The 18,291-nt window shown below is 46.7% G+C and overlaps 1 protein-coding gene across 12 annotated transcripts in view; it reads left to right on the forward strand.

Annotated features, from left to right (window-relative positions):
• MAP7D3 (MAP7 domain containing 3) overlaps window positions 1-18,291 on the forward strand; it is a 221,366-nt gene that overhangs the window by 115,785 nt on the left and 87,290 nt on the right. For 7 of the 12 annotated variants that reach the window (XM_063937439.1, XM_063937437.1, XM_063937438.1 and 4 more), the window contains one exon: window positions 2,033-2,125. The exons of the other annotated variants lie outside the window; for them this stretch is intronic. In XM_063937439.1, the coding sequence (XP_063793509.1) occupies window positions 2,033-2,125 (93 nt within the window). The remainder of the gene's footprint in view (window positions 1-2,032; window positions 2,126-18,291) is intronic. 12 annotated transcript variants of the gene reach the window in all.

Below are 18,291 nucleotides of genomic sequence, written 5' to 3' on the forward strand. Positions count from 1 at the left end.
AATTTATATTAATTGGTATGTCTACGGGTCCTTATTGCCGCTGTGTATTTTAGATAGTGGAATGAGTCGCTCCTGCAGATTTACCCTGATTTATGTAAAACCTGTGTGCACACTTCTATTGAATGTGAAGGTATATTACAATAGATAAAAAAATAAAAATAAATTACTGAAGTGTCAGAAAAAAAAAATACACTTGCACTTTGGGAATCGAACCTGGGACTCTCAGCATGGGAAGCGGAAGACTTTGCCGCTTGCCCACGCCTCTTCATGGAAGATACACAAGCTCATGTGTAAAAGTACTGTAAGCAGCGATTCCTTCCCATTGGTGTTTGTTTATGCCGTTAAGGGACTTGGACGCTCATATTTAACAAAACATACAGCATACTGTACATACCTTAACATCACTGAACTACATTATTGCTGTCACACATTAGTTGCGTCTGCATACACCATATTCATTTTTACTCTCTTGCTTTGTCTACGGGACTTGGACGCTCACATGCAGTAACACGGCAATTGACAAGTGTTTTAATACGTTCGTTTGCGTCTGTGTGTGTGTGTATATATATATATATATATATATATATATATATATATATATATATATATATATATATATTTTTTTTTTTTTTTTTTATTGACCCTCTCCGTCTGACCATTGGTCTGTGCGTACATTAACATTACAGTCGTCACTGACAGCTTGTACTGTAGATCATTCCGCCGCTATTCGCTCTAAAGCACTTGATTAGTGGAGCATTAGCCACCCAGTGGTGGAGATGTGTATTGCATGCTGAGTATGTAGTTGTGCCTCAACGCGCCTATCCGTGATTAAACACCGCAACCAAAGCTACCACCTAGGTGCAACTAAACCTCCGTTTAGGCGGAGAAACAGCCAAGATAACGGAAACTGCATAGTGTAGACCTCGTTGCTGAGTTTTAGTGAAGGGAAATTGGGGAGTATCCTAAATGACTTGTACAGTCCTCAGTTCTACAGATCTGGCCTTCTAAACATGTGATAGACAGGCCAGCAGAATTTATAAATGACTTAGAAAGAGAGAATATATTAATCAGAGTTTGTGAAGACTACACGAAGCATAAATCGTTTTAGAATCCAGAATAGACACCTGACAGCCGCAAACTGCCTTGTCAGAGATGTAAAGCCGTTTATGATGCGATGTAGGAGTTATACCACACTCTTACTTCTATTAAAAGTACTATTGGTTTACCCTAACCATGCTGCTAATTGGCTTCCCTCTTGTGCTGTGTTTCTGTGCACTATACTGGTAATGAATGGTGACATTGGGGGGAGGCTGGATATTGAGCGATTGACCGGTACTTTGTAGATAATTAGGCTAAGTGCTTGTGGGCAGTATTAATTCACTTGTGCTGCTTCCATTGTTCTTCCAGCAGACAGAGGAGAGATGCAGACTCACCAGGGATCTTATCCTTATGAGATAAAACTCAGTAATTGCACACATATCCTGCATTATGGTATAGAGGTCTATTGATTCCTTGTGTGACTGTGGTGACTCCATCTATTGAAAGAATGTGAGGGATGTATGAGTGTCCTTGTATAGATGAGTGTGCCACTACAATCTTCCTCCACCAGTATGACAGCATCCTGACTTTACTGCTGTGTGCTATTATTAGGAACCCTGCACTGCATTGTTTAAGTCAGCATATTGCTTACTGCTTGCCTCCATTCTCCTGCCCACATCAGGACACTGTCCTTGTCTGATGCACTTGCACAATCGCACACCATTTACACAGTCCCTGAAATGTGCCTGTGTCTGCGCCAATTATATTATTTAAAAAAAATCTATTTCTGGGGACATGGAAATTGAATCTGATAATTCTAGTAAGGTGTCAGTCAAACATGTCTTAAAAGCTGAAACCGGCACAGACACATGGGAGGGTGTTTCTAGTATACGTTGCTAGATAATGTAATAAAAGGGTTGTTGTAAAGATTGATCATGTACAGGGTTTCCGTGTTTGTTTTTGTATGATCAGTGCTGTTCTGTTGGTTTAACAGGAGCAGGCCAGAAGAGGAGCTCCTCACTCAGTAGACTGAGTAATAAAAAGTCCTCTCTACTCCTAGAGGGTGTGAAAAAGGAAGAAACCCCAGGTGTTATGTCAGTCTGCTTTGTGTGCTTAGCAGGGCTCCTGTCTAACAACCACTTGCTGTGTCCATGACACCCAGGCTCCCCATGCACAACACACAATGGATTAGAAATGGTTTATCTAAGTGCAAACATGTTACAATATATACTGATATATATTAGCTGCACACACTCCTCTGCAATTGCAGACCTACAGATAAGCTTTTTTCCGTTTCATAAGTTATGAAACCACGCAAGTGAAAATGAGTCACAGAACAAATTATAAGTTGGAAACTTTCACAATTAGTATTTAACCTTCAGTGCACTAGGTGGGGTGTGACATACCCGCGCGAGTTTTAAACTCCTATAATTAAAAAAAAAAAAACCTGCGTGCAAGCTGCCGCTTCGTATTATTGGCGTGGCGTAGTGTTGACATTTTGGTATGGCTAGTGCTATTTTACCACCTGGTTTTAAAGAAGGTTAAATATGTCCTTAATAAGGGTATCCGAATAATGGGTCGACATGCATATGGTCAACACAGTCAAAAGGTCGAAAGGTTCAAATGGTCGACGTGATAATGGTCGACATGAGGGTGTGTTTGGGTTTTTTTTTTATGTCGTCATTTCAGCTTTTTCACACTTTACCATCCACGTGGAATACGATTGGAAATAGTAACCTGTGATGTGAGTGCAGCGCTAGATTGCTTGATGCAAGGGGACGCAGTACACTAAATGGGGTTCCACGTGCTGCAAGGTAAAACTTGACACACACAAAAAAAACATGAAAAAACCCATGTCGACCATTTTACGGTTGACCCTGTAACCATGTCGACCATTTAGTGTCGACCTTTTGACTGTCGACCTATTATCATAACTGGTTAAAAGTCATGTGTCGATATAAAAGGTTCATAGAATAGTGCTATGTGCACAGATGTGTTTAACCCTCATCAACTAAGCAGACTCTTCCTGTTTTTCTGGGAAAGGTTTGAAAATGAAAACTATCATCTGGTTGGGTTGGATTCCAGCGCATTTCTGCACATTGCTCCATGTAATTACATAAGCCTAAATCAAGCTTTGTGCTTGCTTACAAGTACAGTTCACCATATAATAGTGTGTACCTGGGTGCTGTGCTGCTGGCCTGCATTGCTATGCCTGGAACTAATCTTTGTTTCTTGTATCAGAATGTAACTACAATGTGTGTTTTAATAAGTATCTTTGTTATGTACCTGTATTATTCTTCCTCCCCTAATCTAACATTTTACAATGCAAATGTTCCTCTTTCAGCTGTTTTCCTTATCAGAATGTCTTATTTGTATATGAATTGTAATAACACATTGGCCCAAACAAATAAAATACTGCAACATTTTTGGCAATGTAGCTGCAGGATTATAAGCAGCAATTATTATTATTACAGGTTGAGTATCCCTTATCCAAAACGCTTGGGACCAGAGGTATTTTGGATATCGGATTTTTCCGTATTTTGGAATAATTGCATACCATAATGATATATCATGGCGATGGGACCCAAGTCTAAGCACAGAATGCATTTATGTTTCATATGCACCTTATACACACAGCCTGAAGGTAATTTTAGCCAATATTTTTAATAACTTTGTGCATTAAACAAAGTGTGTGTACATTCACACAATTCATTTATGTTTCATATATACCTTATACACACAGCCTGAAGGTCATTTAATACAATTTCTCTGACGTCCTAGTGGATGCTGGGAACTCCGTAAGGACCATGGGGAATAGCGGCTCCGCAGGAGACTGGGCACATCTAAAGAAAGCTTTAGGATCACCTGGTGTGCACTGGCTCCTCCCCCTATGACCCTCCTCCAAGCCTCAGTTAGATTTCTGTGCCCGACGAGAAGGGTGCACACTAGGGGCTCTCCTGAGCTCTTTGTGAAAGTTTTAGTTTAGGTTTATTATTTTCAGTGAGACCTGCTGGCAACAGGCTCACTGCATCGAGGGACTAAGGGGAGAAGAAGCGAACTCACCTGCGTGCAGAGTGGATTGGGCTTCTTAGGCTACTGGACATTAGCTCCAGAGGGACGATCACAGGTTCAGCCTGGATGGGTCACCGGAGCCGCGCCGCCGTCCCCCTTACAGAGCCAGAAGAGCGAAGAGGTCCGGAAAAATCGGCGGCAGAAGACGATCCTGTCTTCAGATAAGGTAGCGCACAGCACCGCAGCTGTGCGCCATTGCTCTCAGCACACTTCACACTCCGGTCACTGAGGGTGCAGGGCGCTGGGGGGGGCAGCGCCCTGAGACGCAATAAATCGATAGAAAAACCTTATATGGCTAAAATAAATGCATCACATATAACTCCTGGGCTATATGGATACATTTAACCCCTGCCAAAACATACAGAAAAAGGATGATAGGCTCCGCCCCTTTCTCGGCGTCCTTATCTCCTCAGCACACTGGCGCCATTTTCCCTCACAGCTCAGTTGGAGGGAAGCTCCCTGGCTCTCCCCTGCAGTCACTACACTACAGAAAGGGGTTAAAAAAGAGAGGGGGGCACAAATTAGGCGCAGTATATAACAATACAGCAGCTATAAAGGGAAAAACACTTATATAAGGTTATCCCTGTATATATATAGCGCTCTGGTGTGTGCTGGCAAACTCTCCCTCTGTCTCCCCAAAGGGCTAGTGGGGTCCTGTCCTCTATCAGAGCATTCCCTGTGTGTGTGCTGTGTGTCGGTACGTTGGTGTCGACATGTATGAGGAGAAAAATGATGAGGAGACGGAGTAGTGTGTCTGAAATAGTGTTGTCACCCCCTAGGGGGTCGACACCTGAGTGGATGTACTGTTGAAATTGCGTGACAGTGTCAGCTTTGTATAAAAGACAGTGGTTGACATGAGACAGCCGGCTACTCAGCTTGTGCATGTTCAGACGTCTCATACAGGGGCCCTAAAGCGCCCGTTACCTCAGATACAGACGCCGACAGGGGTACTGACTCCTGTGTCGACGGTGAAGAGACAACCGTGATTTCCAATAGGGCCACACATTGCATGATTGAGGCAATGGAAAAAGTTTACACTTTTCTGATAATATGAATACCACCAAAAAAAAAAAGGGGTATTATGTTTGGTGAGGAAAAACTTCCTGTAGTTTTCCTGAATCTGAGAAATAAAATGAGGTGTGTGATGATGCGTGGGTTTCCCCCCGATAACAATTGATATTTTCTAAAAAGTTATTGGCAGTATACCTTTTCCCGCCAGAGGTTAGGGTGCGTTGGGAAACACCCCCTAGGGTGGATAAAGCGCTCACACACTTGTAAAAACAAGGGCTCTACTCTCTCCTGAGATGGCCGCCCTTAAGGATCCTGCTGATAGAAAGCAGGAGCGTATCCTAAAAGGTAATTAAACACATACTGGTGTTATACTGCGACCAGCAATCGCCTCAGCCTGGATGTGCAGTGCTGGGGTGGCGTGGTCGGATTCCCTGACTGGAAATATGATATCCTAGATAAGGACAGTATATTATTGCCTATAGAGCAATTAAAAGATGCATTTCTATATATGCAGGATGCACAGCGGAATATTTGCCGACTGGCATCAAGTATAAGTGCGTTGTCCAATTATTCCAGTAAAGTGGTCAGGTGATGCGGATTCCAAACGGCATTTGGAAGTATTGCCTTAAAAGAGGGGATGTACCCCAGGTCGCCTCTCAAAATAAGACGCCGTATTATCAGGCGCAGTCCTGGTTGGCAGGCGGACAAAAGGGTTCCTCTTTTCTGCTCGTGACAGAGGGAGAGGAAAATGGCTGCAGAGATCAGCCAGTTCCAAGGAACAGAAACCCTTTTCCGCCGCTGCCAAGCCCTCAGTATGACGCTAGGGCTTTACAAGTTCAGGCACGGTGGGGTCCCGTTCTCAATGAATTTCAGTGCGCAGTGGGCTCACTCGCAAGTAGACCCCTGGATCCTTCAGATAATATTTCAGGGGTACAAATTGGAATTCGAGACGTATTCCCCTCGCCGTTTCCAAAAGTCTGTTTTACCGACGTCTCCCGCTGACAGGGAGGCAGTTTTGGAAGCCATTCACAAGCTGTATTCCCAGCAGGTGATATTCAAGATACCCCTCCTGCAACAGGGAACGGGGTATTATTCCACACTATTGTGGTAACGAAGCCAGACGGCTCGGTGAGACCGATTTTAAAATCTAAAATCTTTGAACACTTGCATACAGAGGTTCAAATTCAAAATTGAGTCACTCAGAGCAGTGATTGCAAACCTGGAAGAAGGGGACTACATGATGTCTCGGGACATCAAGGAGGCTTACCTTCATGTCAAAATTTACCCTTCTCACCAAGGGTATTTCAGGTTATGGTACAGAACTGTATCAGTTCGGACGCTGCCGTAGGGATGGTCCACGGCACCCCGGGTCTTTACTGAAGTAATGACCGAAATGATGATATTCCTTCGAAGGAAGGGAATTTTAGTTATCCTTTACTTGGACGATTCCCTGATAAGGGTAAGATCCAGGGAACAGTTGGAGATCGGTGTAGCACTATATCAGGTAGTGTTGCGGCAGCACGATTGGATTTTCAATATTCCAAAATCACAGCTGGTTCCGACGACTTGTCTTCTGTTCCTAGGGATGATTCTGGACATAGTCCAGAAAGAAGGTGCTTCTCCCGGAGGAGAAAGCCAGGGAGTTATCCGAGCTAGTCAGGAACCTCCTAAAACCGAACCAAGTCTCAGTGCATCAATGCACAAGGGTTCTGGGTAAAAATGGTGGCTTCCTACGAAGCAATCCCATTCGGCAGATTCCACGCACAGTGGAACCTTCTGGACAAATGGTCCGGGTCGCATCTTCAGATGCTTCAGCGGATAACCCTGTCACCAGGGACAAGGGTATCCCTCCTGTGGTGGTTGCTGAGTGCTCATCGTCTAGAGGGCCGCAGATTCGGCATTCGGGACTGGGTCCTGGTGGCCACGGATGCCAGCCTGCGAGGCTGTCACACAGGGAAGGAATTTCCAGGGCTTATGGTCAAGCCTGGAGACATCTCTTCATATAAACATTCTGGAACTAAGGGCCATTTACAATGCCCTAAGTCAAGCGAAACCCCTGCTTCAGGGTCAGGCGGTATTGATCCAATCGGACAACATCACGTCAGTCGCCCACGTAAACAGACAGGGCGGCACGAGAAGCAGGAGGGCAATGGCAGAAGCTGCAAGGATTTTCGCTGGGCGGAAAATCATGTGATAGCACTGTCAGCAGTGTTCATTCCGGGAGTGGACAACTGGGAAGCAGACTTCCTCAGCAGACACGACCTTCACCCGGGAGAGTGGGGACTTCACCCAGAAGTCTTCCACCTGATTGTAAACCGTTGGGAAAAACAAAAGGTGGACATAATGGCGTCCCGTCTAAACAAAAAACTAGACAGATATTGCGCCAGGTCAAGGGACCCTCAGGCAATAGCGGTGGACGCTCTGGTAACACCGTGGGTGTACCAGTCAGTGTATGTGTTCCCTCCTCTGCCCCTCGTACCAAAAGTACTGAGAATCATAAGAAGGAGAGGAGTAAGAACTATACTCGTGGTTCCGGATTGGCCAAGAAGGACTTGGTATCCGGAACTTCAAGAGATGCTCACGGACGAACCGTGGCCTCTACCTCTAAGAAAGGACCTGCTCCAGCAGGGGCCTTGTCTGTTCCAAGACTTACCGCGGCTGCGTTTGACGGCATGGCGGTTGAACGCCGGATCCTGAAGATCCCTACCCTGGTCAAGGCCAGGAAAGACGTAACCGCAAAACATTATCACCGCATTTGGCGAATATATGTTGCGTGGAGTGAGGCCAAGAAGGCCCCTACAGAGGAATTTCAACTGGGTCGTTTCCTCCATTTCCTGCAAACAGGACTGTCTATGGGCCTAAAATTAGGGTCCATTAAGGTTCAAATTTCGGCCCTGTCGATTTTCTTCCAAAAAGAACTGGCTTCAGTGCCTGAAGTTCAGACATTTGTAAAAGGGGTACTGCATATACAGTCTCCTTTTGTGCCTCCAGTGGCACCTTGGGGATCTCAATGTTGTGTTGAGTTTCCTAAAGTCACATTGGTTTGAACCACTCACCACTGTGGACTTAAAATATCTCACATGGAAGTGACGAGTTAGCCCTGGTTTCAGCCAGGCGGGTGTCAGAATTGGCGGCTTTATCATATAAAAGCCCTTACTTAATATTTCATTCTGAAAGGGCAGAATTGAGGACTCGTCCTCAAATTTTCTACCTAAGGTGGTTTCTGCATTTCACATGAACCAACCTATTGTGGTACCTGCGGCTACTAAGGACTTGGAGGATTCCAAGTTGCTTGACGTGGTCAGGACCCTGAAAATACAGTTTTCCAGGACGGCTGGAGTCAGAAAATCTGACTCGCTGTTTATCCTGTATGCACCCAACAAACTGGGTGCTCCTGCTTCTAAGCAGACGATTGCTCGTTGGATGTGTAGTACAATTCAGCTTGCACATTCTGTGGCAGGCCTGCCACAGCCAAAAATCTTAAAATGCCCACTCCACAAGGAAGGTGGGCTCATCTTGGGCAGCTGCCCGAGGGGTCTCGGCTTTACAACTTTGCCGAGCAGTTACTTGGTCAAGAGCAAATACGTTTGTAAAATTCTACAAAGTCGATATCTTGGCTGAGGAGGACCTGGAGTTCTCTCATTCGGTGCTGCAGAGTCATCCGCACTCTCCCGCCCGTTTGGGAGCTTTGGTATAATCCCCATGGTCCTTACGGAGTTCCCAGCATCCACTAGGACGTCAGAGAAAATAAGAATTTACTTACCGATAATTCTATTTCTCGTCCGTAGTGGATGCTGGGCGCCCATCCCAAGTGCGGATTGTCTGCAATACTGGTACATAATTATTGTTACCAAAAAATTCGGGTTATTGTTGTAGTGAGCCATCTTTTCTAGAGGCTCCTCTATTATCATGCTGTTAACTGGGTTCAGATCACAAGTTGTACAGTGTGATTGGTGTGGCTGGTATGAGTCTTACCCGGGATTCAAAATCCTTCCTTATTGTGTACGCTCGTCCGGGCACAGTATCCTAACTGAGGCTTGGAGGAGGGTCATAGGGGGAGGAGCCAGTGCACACCAGGTGATCCTAAAGCTTTCTTTAGATGTGCCCAGTCTCCTGCGGAGCCGCTATTCCCCATGGTCCTTACGGAGTTCCCAGCATCCACTACGGACTACGAGAAATAGAATTATCGGTAAGTAAATTCTTATTATTTTTAATAACTTTGTGTATTAAACAAAGTTTGAGTACATTGAGCCACAGAAAACAAAGATTTCACTATCTCACTCTCACTCAAAAAAGTCCGTATTTCGGAATATTCCGTATTTCGGAATATTTGGATATGGGATACTCAACCTGTATTATTATTTATTTTTTTAAAGGAAATCAGTGTTGGTTTCGCATAAAACAATAATACAGGTTGGGTATCCCTTATCCAATATTCAAAATCCCACATTTTTGGGCCCCCATACTGAGTTAATGACATATATATTATGTATTATGTGTATATATAGATATGTTATATATATATATATATATATATATATATATATATATATATATATTTCCAAATTAGGGCAGCACTCACCAGTCTTCAAGTAGAAAAAAGTTTATTCAAGCCATCGGCAGCAAATAGTTTATGTCGACGTTTCGGTCATGGTTCTGACCTTTGTCAAGATACCAGTGCAATGAACTAGTGCTACCTATATACCCATGTAAATCCCTCCCTCCAATTAATCTCAGCAACTCCCCCACACCCCATATCACAAACAATTACATACATTAGACATTTTAACAGACATATATTAAAATCAAAAGGTCACTGTATTATATCGTATCACCATATCAATGATTTCTCTAACGTCCTAGTGGATGCTGGGGACTCCGTAAGGACCATGGGGAATAGACGGGCTCCGAAGGAGACTGGGCACTCTAAAGAGAAGATTAGGTACTATCTGGTGTGCACTGGCTCCTCCCTCTATGCCCCTCCTCCAGACCTCAGTTAGAATCTGTGCCCGGCCAGAGCTGGGTGCTCCTAGTGGGCTCTCCTGAGCCTGCTAGTAAAACAAGGCGCTGACACGCTTATCTTAGAAGGTGGCCCTGCCGTCTCAGGATACGGCCGCCCTAAAGGATCCTGCGGATAGGAAGCAGGAAGCTATCTTGAAGTCAGTGTATACACACTCTGGTACTCTACTGAGTCCAGCTATTGCTTCAGCCTGGATGTGTAGCGCTGTAGCAGCATGGACAGATACTCTGTCAGAGGACATAGATGTCCTGGACAGGGATACTGTCTTGCTAACCCTGGGCCATATAAAAGACGCCGTCTTATATATGCGGGATGCCCAGAGGGACATTTGCCTGCTGGGCTCTAGAATTAATGCAATGTCCATTTCTACCAGGAGGGTCTTATGGACTCGGCAATGGACAGGGGATGCCGATTCTAAAAAACACATGGAGGTTTTGCCTTATAAGGGTGAGGAATTATTTGGGGACGGTCTCTCGGACCTCGTGTCCACAACGACAGCTGGAAAGTCGACTTTCTTGCCTCAGGTTTCCTCACAGCCAAAGAAAGCACCGTATTATCAAATGCAGTCCTTTCGTTCTCAGAGAAGCAAGAAGGTCAGAGGTGCATCCTTTCTTGCCAGAGGCAGGGGTAGAGGAAAGAAGCTTCACCATGCAGCTAGTTCCCAGGAACAAAAGTCCTCCCCAGCTTCCACTAAGTCCACCGCATGACGCTGGGGCTCCACAGGCGGAGCCAGGAGCGGTGGGGGCACGTCTCCGAAAATTCAGCAACCAGTGGGTTCGCTCACAGGTGGATCCTTGGGCTATACAAATTGTATCTCAGGGATACAAGCTGGAGTTCGAAGTGACTACCCCTTACCGTTACCTAAAATCAGCCTTGCCAGCTTCCCCCACAGAAAGGGAGGTAGTCCTGGCGGCAATTCACAAGCTGTACCTCCAGCAAGTGATAATAATGGCCCCCCTCCTTCAAATGGGAAGGGGTTACTATTCCACACTGTTTGTGGTACCGAAACCGGACGGTTCGGTAAGACCCATTCTGAATTTAAAATCCTTGAACATTTATATGAAAAAATTCAAGTTCAAAATGGAATCGCTCAGAGCGGTCATTGCAAGCCTGGAAGAGGGGGATTTTATGGTATCTCTGGACATCAAGGATGCTTACTTGCATGTCCCCATTTATCCACCTCACCAGGAGTACCTCAGGTTTGTGGTACAGGACTGTCATTACCAATTCCAGACGTTGCCGTTTGGTCTGTCCACGGCACCGAGAGTATTTACCAAGGTAATGGCGGAAATGATGGTACTCCTTCGGAAGCAAGGAGTTACAGTTATCCGGTACTTGGACGATCTCCTCATAAAGGCGAGGTCCAGGAAGCAGTTGTTGATCAGCGTAGCACACTCTCAGCAAGTGTTGCAACAGCACGGCTGGATTCTGAATATTCCAAAGTCGCAGCTGATTCCTACGACGCGACTGCCTTTCCTGGGTATGATTCTGGACACAGAACAGAAGAAGGTGTTTCTCCCGGAGGAGAAGGCCCAGGAGTTAGTGACTCTGGTCAGGGACCTCCTAAAACCAAAACAGGTGTCGGTGCATCACTGCACACGAGTCCTGGGAAAGATGGTGGCCTCATACGAAGCCATTCCCTTCGGCAGGTTCCATGCGAGGATCTTTCAGTGGGATCTGTTGGACAAGTGGTCCGGATCGCATCTTCAGATGCATCGGCTGATCACCCTGTCCCCGAGGGCCAGGGTGTCTCTTCTGTGGTGGCTGCAGAGTGCTCATCTTCTCGAGGGCCGCAGGTTCGGCATACAGGACTGGGTCCTGGTGACCACGGATGCAAGCCTCCGCGGATGGGGGGCAGTCACTCAGGGAAGAAACTTCCAAGGGCTGTGGTCAAGTCAGGAGACTTGTCTGCACATAAATATACTCGAACTAAGGGCCATATACAACGCCCTGAGTCAAGCGGAGCCCCTGCTTCGAGACCAACCAGTGCTGATTCAGTCAGACAACATCACGGCGGTCGCCCATGTAAACCGCCAGGGCGGCACAAGAAGCAGGGTGGCAATGGGGGAAGCCACAAGGATTCTTCGTTGGGCGGAGAATCACGTGCAAGCACTGTCAGCAGTGTTCATTCCGGGAGTGGACAACTGGGAAGCAGACTTCCTCAGCAGACACGACCTCCACCCGGGAGAGTGGGGACTTCATCCAGAAGTCTTCACACAGATTGCAAATCGATGGGAAATGCCACAGGTGGACATGATGGCGTCCCACCTCAACAAAAAGCTAAAAAGATATTGCGCCAGGTCAAGGGACCCTCAGGCGATAGCTGTGGACACGCTAGTGACACCCTGGGTGTTCCAGTCGGTATATGTGTTCCCTCCTCTTTTTCTTACTATTCTCAGTACCTTGGGTATGAGAGGAAGAGAAGTGCGAACAATACTCATCGTTCCGGATTGGCCAAGAAGGACTTGGTACCCAGAACTACAAGAGATGATCACAGAGGACCCATGGCCTCTTCCTCTCAGACAGGACCTGTTGCAACAGGGGCCCTGTCTGTTCCAAGACTTACCTCGGCTGCGTTTGACGGCATGGCGGTTGAACGCCGGATCCTAACGGAAAAGGGCATCCCGGATGAAGTGATTCCTACGCTGATAAAAGCTAGGAAGGATGTAACACCTAAGCATTATCACCGTATATGGCGAAGATATGTTGCTTGGTGTGAGGCCAGGATGGCCCCTACAGAGGAATTCCAGCTTGGTCGATTTCTGCACTTCCTACAGTCAGGTGTGACTATGGGCCTAAAATTAGGGTCCATTAAGGTCCAGATTTCGGCCCTATCCATTTTCTTTCAAAAAGAACTGGCTTCACTGCCTGAGGTTCAGACGTTTGTAAAGGGAGTGCTGCATATTCAGCCCCCTTTTGTGCCACCAGTGGCACCTTGGGATCTTAACGTTGTGTTGGATTTCTTGAAATCCCACTGGTTTGAACCACTTAAGACCGTGGAACTAAAGTATCTCACGTGGAAAGTGGTCATGCTGTTGGCCTTAGCATCGGCGAGGCGTGTGTCAGAATTGGCGGCTTTGTCATGTAAAAGCCCTTATCTGATCTTCCATATGGACAGGGCAGAATTGAGGACTCGTCCCCAATTTCTCCCAAAGGTGGTATCATCGTTTCATTTGAACCAACCTATTGTGGTGCCTGCGGCTACTCGGGACTTGGAGGACTCCAAGTTGCTAGACTTAGTCCGGGCTTTGAAAATATATGTTTCCAGAACGGCTGGAGTTAGGAAGACTGACTCGCTGTTTATTCTGTATGCACCCAATAAGCTGGGTGCTCCTGCTTCAAAGCAAACTATTGCTCGCTGGATCTGTAGCACGATTCAGCTGGCTCATTCTGCGGCTGGATTGCCGCATCCAAAATCAGTGAAAGCCCATTCCACAAGGAAGGTGGGCTCTTCTTGGGCGGCTGCCCGAGGGGTCTCAGCTTTACAGCTTTGCCGAGCGGCTACTTGGTCGGGTTCAAACACTTTTGCAAAGTTCTACAAGTTTGATACCCTGGCTGAGGAGGACCTTGTGTTTGCTCATTCGGTGCTGCAGAGTCATCCGCACTCTTCCGCCCGTTTGGGAGCTTTGGTATAATCCCCATGGTCCTTACGGAGTCCCCAGCATCCACTAGGACATTAGAGAAAATAAGAATTTACTCACCGGTAATTCTATTTCTCGTAGTCCGTAGTGGATGCTGGGCGCCCGTCCCAAGTGCGGACTTTCTGCAATACGTGTATATAGTTATTGCTTAATAAAGGGTTATTGTTATGAGCCATCCGTTGAGTGATGCTCAGTTGTTGTTCATACTGTTAACTGGATTCCAAAATCCTTTCCTTGTAATGTCAGCTCTTCCGGGCACAGTTTCCCTAACTGAGGTCTGGAGGAGGGGCATAGAGGGAGGAGCCAGTGCACACCAGATAGTACCTAATCTTTTCTTTAGAGTGCCCAGTCTCCTTCGGAGCGCGTCTATTCCCCATGGTCCTTACGGAGTCCCCAGCATTCACTACGGACTACGAGAAATAGAATTACCGGTGAGTAAATTCTTATTATCTCTCTCACCCTCTCTTGCAGCCAACATCCCATTTTTACACAATAGAATCAATAAACACGGCGTGCGTTCCACCGCCGGCCGTACTTCCGGTCCGTGGAACGCATTCGTGAAAGCGCATTAGAATACAGGACATCATCACAGTGTGTCCTCAAGTTGCGAGTCACATGATCGGTGCTTCTAGGCGCTACCTAGCAACAAGCTTAGTGAGATCCGATGCGCTCCACCATAGGCCGGACTGTGGAACGCAAAAGGTCACATGATCGGAGCTTCAAGGCGCTACCAGGCAACAAGTTTAATGAGATCCGATGTGCTCCACCATAGGCCGGTCATCCGGACTGTGGGACGCATAAGTTCACCACATACTCAGTTCTTCAAGGCGCTATTTACTCACAGGCCCAGTGTGATCAAATGCGTTCCACCGTAAATCGGACATCCGGGTCGTGGAATTCAAAAAAGCCACTACCACAGAGAGAGGTGCGTCTTAAGGGCGCACCACATTCCTATTGAGTTTATAATGCACAGTTAGCAATATAGTATATGTAATCACCTAAATAGGACATGTGTATATAAAAAAAATACACACATATATATCTTAGTTAAGGCTGCAGAGGGAGTAAGTTTTTGTCAGAGGAGAGTAAGATATACTGAGTATCATTATAAAGACCATCACATAACAATTCAAGATCTATTACTTGGTCCTAATAAAATAATAAAAAATAAAAATGAATAAGGAAATAACCATGGAGCCATCATGGGACCGTCATTACAAAAAAAATACTGTAATGTATTCCATCATTAAGGCCACGAGGTCGTATTGTGTCCAATATATATTTCTCTGACGTCCTAGTGGATGCTGGGACTCCGTAAGGACCATGGGGAATAGCGGCTCCGCAGGAGACAGGGCACAAAATAAAAGCTTAAGGATCAGGTGGTGTGCACTGGCTCCTCCCCCTATGACCCTCCTCCAAGCCTCAGTTAGATTTTTGTGCCCGGCCGAGAAGGGTGCAATCTAGGTGGCTCTCCTGAGCTGCTTAGAATAAAAGTTTAGTTTAGGTTTTTTTATTTTCAGTGAGTCCTGCTGGCAACAGGCTCACTGCATCGTGGGACTAAGGGGAGAAGAAACGGACTCACCTGAGTGCAGAGTGGATCGGGTTTCTTAGGCTACTGGACATTAGCTCCAGAGGGACGATCACAGGTTCAGCCTGGATGGGTCACCGGAGCCGCGCCGCCGTCCCCCTTACAGAGCCAGAAGAGACGAAGAGGTCCGGTGAAATCGGCGGCAGAAGACATCCTGTCTTCAGTCTAAGGTAGCGCACAGCACCGCAGCTGTGCGCCATTGCTCTCAGCACACTTCACACTCCGGTCACTGAGGGTGCAGGGCGCTGGGGGGGAGCGCCCTGAGACGCAATATAACAATATACCTTAGGTGGCAAAAAGAATACATCACATATAGCTCCTGGGCTATATGGATGTATTTTAATCCCCTGCCATTTTTACACAAAAAAGCGGGAGATAAGGACGTCGTGAAGGGGCGGAGCCTATCTCCTCAGCACACAAGCGCCATTTTCCCTCACAGCTCCGCTGGAAGGACGGCTCCCTGACTCTCCCCTGCAGTCCTGCTTCAGAATCAGGGTAAAAAAGAGAAGGGGGGGCATTTTTGGCAGCAAATAACGATAATAACAGCAGCTATAAGGGAATAACACTTATATAAGGTTATCCCTGTATATATATATAGCGCTGGGTGTGTGCTGGCAGACTCTCCCTCTGTCTCTCCAAAGGGCTAAGTGGGGTCCTGTCCTCTATCAGAGCATTCCCGGTGTGTGTGCTGTGTGTCGGTACGCGTGTGTCGACATGTATGAGGAGGAAAATGATGTGGAGGCGGAGCAGTTGCCTGTGTTGGTGATGTCACCCCCTAGGGAGTCGACACCTGACTGGATGATTGTATTTAAACAATTAAGTGATAATGTCAGCAATTTGCAAAAAACTGTTGACGACATGAGACAGCCGGCAAATCAATTAGTGCCTGTCCAGGCGTCTCAGACACCGTCAGGGGCGCTAAAACGCCCGTTACCTCAGTGGGTCGACACAGACCCTGACACAGATACTGAGTCTAGTGTCGACGGTGACGAGACAAACGTAATGTCCAGTAGGGCCACACGTTACATGATCACGGCAATGAAAGAGGCATTGAACCTTTCTGACACTACAAGTACCACAAAGAAGGGTATTATGTGGGGTGAGAAAAAACTACCAATAGTTTTTCCTGAGTCAGAGGAAATAAATGAGGTGTGTGAAAAAGCGTGGGTTTCCCCCGATAAAAAACAGCTAATTTCTAAAAAATTATTAGCATTATATCCCTTCCCGCCAGAGGTTAGGGCGCGTTGGGAAACACCCCCTAGGGTAGATAAGGCGCTCACACGTTTATCTAAACAAGTAGCGTTGCCGTCTCCTGATACGGCCACCCTCAAAGAACCAGCTGATAGAAGGCTGGAAAATATCCTAAAAAGTATATACACACATACTGGTGTTATACTGCGACCAGCAATCGCCTCAGCCTGGATGTGCAGTGCTGGAGTCGCATGGTCGGATTCCCTGACTGAGAATATTGATACCCTGGATAGGGACAATATTTTGTTAACTATAGAACATTTAAAGGATGCATTACTATATATGCGTGATGCACAGAGGGATATTTGCACCCTGGCATCAAGAGTAAGTGCTATGTCCATCTCTGCTAGAAGAGCGTTATGGACGCGACAGTGGTCAGGGGATGCGGATTCCAAACGGCACATGGAAGTATTGCCGTATAAAGGGGAGGAGTTATTTGGGGCTGGTCTATCGGACCTGGTGGCCACGGCAACGGCTGGAAAATCCACCTTTTTACCCCAGGTCACTCCACATCAGCAGAAAAAGACACCGTCTTTTCAAACTCAGTCCTTTCGTTCCCATAAGTACAAGCGAGCAAAAGGCCACTCTTTTCTGCCCCGGGGCAGAGGAAGAGGAAAAAGACTGCACCATGCAGCCGCTTCACAGGAGCAGAAGCCCTCCCCTGCTTCTGCCAAGTCTTCAGCATGACGCTGGGGCTTTACAAGCAGACTCAGATATGGTGGGGGCCCGTCTCAAGAATTTCAACGCGCAGTGGGCTCACTCGCAAGTGGATCCCTGGATTCTACAGGTAGTATCGCAAGGGTACAAACTGGAATTTGAGGCGTTTCCCCCTCGTCGGTTCCTGAAGTCTGCTTTACCAAAGTCTCCCTCCGACAGGGAGGCAGTTTTGGAAGCCATTCACAAGCTGTATTCCCAGCAGGTGATAATCAAGGTACCCCTCCTGCAACAAGGAAAGGGGTATTATTCCACGCTGTTTGTGGTACCGAAGCCGGACGGCTCGGTGAGACCAATTTTAAATCTGAAATCCTTGAACACTTACATAAAAAGGTTCAAATTCAAGATGGAGTCACTCAGAGCAGTGTTAGCGAACCTGGAAGAAGGGGACTATATGGTGTCTCTGGACATCAAAGATGCTTATCTCCACGTCCCAATATACCCTTCTCACCAAGGGTACCTCAGGTTTGTAGTACAAAACTGTCATTATCAGTTTCAGACGCTGCCGTTTGGATTGTCCACGGCACCTCGGGTCTTTACCAAGGTAATGGCCGAAATGATGATTCTTCTACGAAGAAAAGGCATTTTAATTATCCCTTACTTGGACGATCTCCTGATAAGGGCAAGATCCAGGGAACAGTTAGAAGTCGGAGTAGCACTATCTCAGGTAGTGTTACGTCAGCACGGGTGGATTCTAAATATTCCAAAATCGCAGCTGATTCCAACGACACGTCTACTGTTCCTAGGAATGATTCTGGACACAGTCCAGAAGAAGGTGTTTCTCCCTGAGGAGAAGGCCAGGGAGTTATCCGAGCTAGTCAGGAACCTCCTAAAACCAGACCAGGTCTCAGTGCATCAGTGCACGAGGGTCCTGGGAAAAATGGTGGCTTCTTACGAAGCGATTCCATTCGGAAGATTCCATGCAAGAACATTTCAGTGGGATCTACTAGACAAAT

Source organism: Pseudophryne corroboree, chromosome 8 (genome assembly GCF_028390025.1).
Source record: "Pseudophryne corroboree isolate aPseCor3 chromosome 8, aPseCor3.hap2, whole genome shotgun sequence".
Classification (NCBI taxonomy): Eukaryota; Metazoa; Chordata; class Amphibia; order Anura; family Myobatrachidae; genus Pseudophryne; species Pseudophryne corroboree.